The sequence below is a fragment of the Limulus polyphemus genome, unplaced genomic scaffold, assembly GCF_000517525.1.
Source record: "Limulus polyphemus unplaced genomic scaffold, Limulus_polyphemus-2.1.2 Scaffold2513, whole genome shotgun sequence".
Classification (NCBI taxonomy): domain Eukaryota; kingdom Metazoa; phylum Arthropoda; class Merostomata; order Xiphosura; family Limulidae; genus Limulus; species Limulus polyphemus.
In genome coordinates this window covers 163291-170702 of record NW_013668123.1, presented here as the reverse complement: position 1 = coordinate 170702, position 7412 = coordinate 163291, and the positions used below count along the sequence as shown (strand labels likewise).

The 7412-nt window shown below is 33.6% G+C and overlaps 1 protein-coding gene across 1 annotated transcript in view; it reads left to right on the top strand.

The window, feature by feature from the left end:
- Positions 1 to 7412, top strand: part of LOC106467169 (RIMS-binding protein 2-like) — a 63030-nt gene that overhangs the window by 11205 nt on the left and 44413 nt on the right. The window contains exons 4-7 of the mRNA XM_013927489.2: positions 1274 to 1408; positions 2891 to 3119; positions 3716 to 3994; positions 6104 to 6217. Of these exons, the coding sequence (XP_013782943.1) occupies positions 1274 to 1408; positions 2891 to 3119; positions 3716 to 3994; positions 6104 to 6217 (757 nt within the window). The remainder of the gene's footprint in view (positions 1 to 1273; positions 1409 to 2890; positions 3120 to 3715; positions 3995 to 6103; positions 6218 to 7412) is intronic.

Here is a 7412-nt window from a genome sequence, read left to right as displayed (position 1 = left end):
ACTAGAGCTGTGATTTATTATATATATATATATATATATATATATATATAATCATAAACCTAAAAATTGGTATTGAATTGCTTTTGCCTTGGTTTTTGAGTTAGTTAATGATTTGGCCTCTTTGTTGAGGCCACAATTTTGCCGAGAGTCCAATACACTATCTCGCTAGATCAAAGCAAGATAGGAGAAGTCCATTACAAATTTCAAGCTCTACATTGTCAGTGCTGCTCAATAGGTCAAATAAACAGTTATTGTTAAGATTATCATATTATTTATATTTAAGTGACTTCAAGGTAACATACATGTTTTAGAACTTAGTTTAAGCTGAGAGCAAAACTGCAAGAGTGCTTGTTGCTGATGCATTACTATAGAGTAAGGGGAAATAATGGGATAAACCTTTATTGAGTAAGGGGAAAATAATGGGGATAAACCTTTATTGAGTAAGGGGAAAATAATGGGGGGAAAACCTTTATTGAGTAAGGGGGAAAATAACGGGGGATAAACCTTTATTGAGTTAGGGGAAAATAATGGGGGATAAACCTTTATTGAGACAGGTTGACTTTACCTGTAGTCATATGGCTGTGGTGTTTTTCCAGCCAGTTGCTTATCCATGTTATATGCTACTATCACTATCAGTGCTATGCTCTTTTGCTCACTAGAATTCCTAACTTTTTCCTCTCTTAAGTAATTGATTACAGTAAGATGTATATATTTTAATGTCTTTCACGTCTGTGATTAAGTGATTACAGTAATCTGTATATATTTTAATGTCTTGCACGTCTGTGATTAATCGATTACAGTAAGATGTATATATTTTAATGTCTTGCACGTCTGTGATTAATTGATTACAGGAGGATGTATATATTTTAATGTCTTGCACGTCTGTGATTAATCGATTACAGTAAGATGTATATATTTTAATGTCTTTCACGGCCACATCTGTAATCTGTGATTAAGTGATTACAGTAATCTGTGTATATTTTAATGTCTTGCACGTCTGTGATTAATCGATTACAGTAAGATGTATAAATTTTAATGTCTTGCACGTCTGTGATTAATCGATTACAGTAAGATGTATATATTTTAATGTCTTGCACGTCTGTGATTAATCGATTACAGTAAGATGTATATATTTTAATGTCTTGCACATCTGTGATTAATTGATTGTAGTGATTCGGTGTACTTGATTATTACTTGAGAGATTACGGTGAAAATGCATTTTTTCATAATGATGATGTGTTCTATATATTACTGCTTGTTTTTGTTTTTTCAGTCTAAAGTCAGAGAACTTCAGAAGAAATGTGAACTCCAGAATGTTCTTCATGAAGAACTTGTTTTGGAGATGGCAGCACTGCGACGCTCACAGGCCAAAAGAGCATGGAGTACACAGCGGTCTCATTCAGCCGATGTAAACCTAATAAGCAACTTATATTATTGGCAATTTCAGAGCCTAATTTAAGAGAATTTTACTTGAACTAAATTGGCAAGAGATATGGGCTTCTAAGATTCCCAGCAGGGCTCAGAGGCAGATTTATGAGAGACATGGAGTTATGATAAAATGCAATGTCTTAGTTATTTCCACATGAAATTAGTGTTTTGTAGCAATTATTAATATTAAGTGTAAAAGTAAATATATTGTGATTGTTATTCAACAATTAAAAAAAAAGTTTTCCATAGACCTACAGAAAATGTTAAAATATCTTAGATTTTAGATAAGTTTGAAATAAATATTGATAAATAGAATCGTAATTGAATCTACAGGTTTGACGTTAGTAGACAGGACACTCTTACGTTAGGGATTGTTCAACTTATCTTACTGTTGCTGGTTGTTTTGGGTCAACTTTAGCTGATTTTCATAGAGATAAGCATTTTTTTTTTCTGGAACTATATATATATATATATAGTCTATAATTTACAAGTAATAAAAAAAAAGAATGATGTAGGGATGACAGTGCGAAAAAGTGCAGAAACAAGGAAGGGATGAATACACAAAACCATACAAAAATTCGTACATAAGTAGCCAAATATTTCCGAGAAAAATTTATTTATAATGATATGTTGAATTCCTTTCACTTTCATGAAATTGAGTTTGAATAAAAGCATTTATTTGAACTGAATACTGCTATAAAGTTTTACAGTGGCTAATATAATTCAGTGGATAATTTGTGTTTTCACTACTTGTATAAAAAAAAAATTATGTCATTCAGTTTGTGTTTGGGCCCGGCATGGCCAGGTGGTTAGGGTGCTCGACTCGCAATCTGAGGGTCGCGGGTTAAAATCCCTGTCCAACTAAACATGTTCGCCCCTTTCAGCCTTGGGGGCATTATAATGTGACGGTCAATCCCACTATACGTGGTAAAAGAGTAGCCCAAGAGTTGGCAGTGAGTGGTGATGACTGGCTTGCCTGTTCTCTAGTCTTACACTGCTAAATTAGGGACGGCTAGTGCAGATAGCCCTCGTGTAGCTTTATGCAAAATTCATAACAAACAAACAAACAGTTCGTGAGTAAATGATAGAGATTCATAAATTTGACTCTTTATATATCATCAATTATCTTATTTGTAAGCTGTTTGTGTCACCATTTCTTTGTAGGCTGTTAATGTTATGAGGCATTTATTAATTGATACTCCCAAATAATGTTTCCATGCAATAGTGGGAGAGCTAATAACATTTGTTTTTGTATTTGACATAATTTACCACTGTGTACAAAAGTTTAGTAATTTAGTGCACTTTGCCAAGTTTCTTTAAACAAATTTATGTTAATTAATACTAAATAATCTCTAGTTTTCTAATGAAAATATTATTATTAGTATCAGTGTATGTCCATAAAATTCCAGTTGATGTATGGCATGTTTAGATCTTATGTTTTTATACTTTGATATTTCTACAGATTCCACATGATCAAGAGTCACATGTTGCCCACGAACTGGACAGGATACTGGCCAGCACAGGGACGTTGATGTCCAGCACATATGGGCAGTACTCCTCTTCGATACCCCCTCTCTCATTATCTTCAGCTCCATCATCATCTCTTCCATACCTGGATCAAATAAACCTATTATCTCATACATCAGCTCCCTGGACTGACTCATCCACATTATCTTACTCAGCTAGTAAAGGTATCTATTCTTTGGTGACAGTTTGAAATCAAGATGTTTCTTCCTTCATCTATTTCAGCACATTATTTTTATGTATAGAGTTTTGTGTGTTTTGTGTGTGTGAATAGAATATTGCTTTCTTTCTACCATATTGTTGCTGTTTGAATTTATTTGGAATTATAAGTTACCTAAGGAATAACAAATCTTCAAAATGTTTATTATAATTATTTTCTTAAACTTTCGGAAAGAAGTAGAATATCCAGAAAGTTCTTATTAACTACTATTCGCTTGATTAATGTTTAAATTTAAGATTTATTTATTGTTTTCAGTTTTTACTACATTGAAAATAAACAAACTTGATAGTTTTTTGTTGTTTAACACTGCTTTATCCCAAAATTAATTTTTTCCTGTAAATAAATTATGAAATTGGCTTTCCTTGTGAAATTATTATGGCTGTTTCATGTTAAGTCCACTTCTAACAGATTGTTTTTAATACATCTACAGTTTGACTGTAAATATTTAAACTGTGATTTTTGTACATCAGTGGATATTGTATGTGATAAGATTGAGAACTTTTTCTACAATTCTTTACTGCATATTAATTTTATTTGAATCAGTTCTAGGACAAGTACCATCAACATCTTACAAGTTACCAGAATTTAGACTGTCTTCCGTGACTACTACCTCTGGAAGTTTCTTAACATCCATATCGAGTGCTGTTCCAGCCCCTTTAACGGTGAAGCCGGCTCTTATGGAGAAACTTTCTTTTACATCCTCCTCACTTTCAACTCCGGCAATGTTAGAATCAGCTTCCAAGGAGATAGACAGGATTCTTCAACGCATCGAACAAGATAACAGACTTCTAGCTGAGCTAGATAAATCTAGAAGAACCTTTTGTGAGTCCTTTAAAGTTTTGTGTTTTTAAACTGTGTAACGCTAACTGAAGCAAATGAGTTATTTCAAAAATTAAACTATTTGTTTCCATCGGTATTTTGGCGGCTCAGCAAGGCCAGGTGGTTAGGGTGCTCGACTCGCAATCTGAGGGTCGTGGGTTCGAATCCCGGTCCCACCAAACATGTTCGCCCTTTCAGCCGTGGGGGTATTATAATGTGATGGTCAACCCCACTATTCGTTGGTAAAAGAGTAGCCCAAGACTTGGCAGTGGGTGGTGATGACTAGCTACCTTCCCTCCAATCTTACACTGCTAAATTAGAGACAGCTAGCGCAGATAGCCCTTGTGTAGCTTTGTGCAAAATTCGTAACAAACAAACAGTATTTTGGCTTTCAATTTTATCAGGATTTCTAGTCTGCCACAATGATAAATAAATGATAACAATAAGAGTAAATGTAAATTGAAGATTGTAAGACACGTGCTATATGTCTATGTGAAGTCAGAATTTCAACAATAGCAAGAAAAAATCTAATTGCTATCAAATAGTGAGAAACGAAATATAGAAAAATATAGGCAAATAATCAGGAATATGACTGTTGTAGAAAATGTTATTTGAGTGTCTAGTTCAGAAAAGAATATTGACATATTCATTTGGGTCATCTAAACTTCATTTAAGTTAAGCAGAATGGAATTGCAGTTAATTAGCAAGTTGTTTGTACTAATGATAAGATATATATATACAGGATTGGGTACTTTTTATTAAAATGACTTGGGATATGAAAATTGGCAATTCACTTAACAATTGCAGCTGATATATGAAGTTGAGGTGGAATATCATATATTAGAACTACATTTTGATATTGTCTGGTGCCTAATACATAGTATGATGCTACAAAAATTGGTATCACTTGGGAAGGGTATGCAACATCTCTTTCTGATACAAAATATTCATACACTCAGATAATAAAGATGTGTTCAGATCAGGTATTTAGAATTGCTAACATGGAGATAGTCCTTATACTTTATGTCATTGGAAAACAAAAAAAAAGTGTGTGTCAATTTGGGGCACCAGGACCATTCAGAAGAAGACCTGCAACAAGTCATACTCCAGTCATGGTAAGGAAAATGCTGCGTTGTATAACACAAACACAACAGGCAATGACAAAAGCCATCCACGTGTCCCGGGCAATAGAACACACATTAATCAAGAAGGATTTGAGTCTTGAAAAGTGACATAAACCACATGTACACATTGTTTTTCACAACACATCACTTCCACTATTGCATACCTCAAGCAGCTGGAGAATGAAACAGGTAATTAAGAATCATGCTATCTATTTGAAGACATACTATTCAAGTTGCCAAAAATAGCATCTGTGGATTTCTGTGTGATAGGACTATTGAAATGGGCCCCCTGGGAAATCAACGTTTTCGCACACTAGATAGATTATGGAAAGCTGCAGGAAGGAGGGATGTGCTTTGGACATAAAAACCTTGTGATGTAATCATCTGCAATGGAAAGTACAATGCAGAGCTATTTTCAAGATTCATGATTGTCAGATAGAGCATAACTGTAGACGTAGTACTGTAGTATTTTTTATGCATATAACAAAAACTTGCATTTCGTATTTTAAGAAAATTACTTAATTATTCTTGTAAATATAAATACTTACACAACCATATGGTAAATACTCGATTACTAGGGCTAAATATAAATCTAGCTAACCTCTAACAGAGTTCTCTTGAGTGCTCTTCTTCACAATTAACTAGCCAATGAGCTTCTCTGCAGGCCATAGTATGGGTTTTATTAATCATTGTGAACTCTTACACTTTATGTTATAAGTAGTGCTTTTTTCATGTCAAAGTACAAACCCTGGGTAGGAAAGGATATATATATAATTATATATTATTTACTTAATACTTTCTATCAGTTTGTTAATAAGTTACATTTTTAAAGCAGCTATGCTACTTAACTGCAAAATCTATTTACAGCTAAACAGCATAGTTTTGTCATCTTGAGGAGGGAAACAGTTCAGCATGAAATTTATTTGATGAGCAGCTGTGTATTTGAGTATTATAAAAGAGGTGTGATAAAATTACATTATTTTTCTAGCTTCGTCTGTTCCTGGCTCTCCAATTTTTTCAGAATCAGCAGAGAGGATGAAAGTTGACACTGAAGGAGAGACGAGACTCAAAGAAGAAATTTCTCATATTGCATCAAAGTTGAGTGAGTACAAGATGGATATTACATTAACAAAGACAAGAAATATTTATTAATATTTTCATGCAAAAGCTATTAAAGATGTTTAAACAAATGTGTGTTGTTGTTGTTTTTTTAACGAGTCACAGCTTTTAGAGCAAGAAAGAATATTTTCAAAACGGGTATGATGTCTCGATCGCTGAGGCGATCATTCTCAAGTACACAAGTTTTAACAGTGAAGGAGGTTTTAGTACTTACAGATCGTTTAATGTTGATTTAAATACTAATAACTTATTTACCGTTAAAACTTGTGTACTTGAGAATGATTTCACTAGTGATCGAAAAATGTTGTACCTTATAATCAGTAAGTAAACTGAAAATGAAACTATAAATGTTTTGTTTTGTAAGTTACGAGTAATTCTGAAATATGGAACCAGAGAAAACAAGCCAAACATCTCTGTGACATCATATGCAAATAACCCCAGTGTATAAATACAGGTATAGCTCAAACAAACCACTATGGCATGAGTGAAAGGAACTCTGGAAATAATTGTGTTTTTACATGATGAAAGAGTTGGGTAATTGGAGGATGATTTCATGAGGGATTTCCAGGAAACTTGCAGTGAATGTCCTCAGCCAAATGTACAGTACTGTTACAGAACAGGTACAAGTATGCCTCAATACTATCGAAAGTTATTTTCGTACCTTGGGCTACAGTCAAAGAGTATCTACTTGTAAGTGAGCCCTTCACTTTAGACAATATTACACATTAACAGCAGTGGGAGTAGGCAGGATTGTGGAGAAACAAGGTGATAAAAAATTGTCCCAGTAATTACAGGCCCATTAGTTTTACATCAGTTGTGGGAAAAGTTTTTGAAAGTCTGATAAAAGATGCCTTGGAAAGCCATTTAACAAAGTTTAGAATGTTTTTGGATAGTGAACACTGAGGGAAAATCTTGCCTTACAAATCTTTTCCCATTTTTTGAAAAGGTTACTGCTTATATAGATGAGGATAAATGACAGATGGGTTTAATTATAATAAATGTAAGATAATGCACGTGGTTTATCATAATTTGAATTATATGTATAATTTGGATGAGAATAACCTTAATAGTGTTATGAAGGAAAGAGATCTTGGTGTAATAATCTATCAGTCTCTAAAGCCATCCAGGCAGTCTGCTATTGCTAGTGGTAGGGCAAATAGGATTTTAGGTTGTATCTA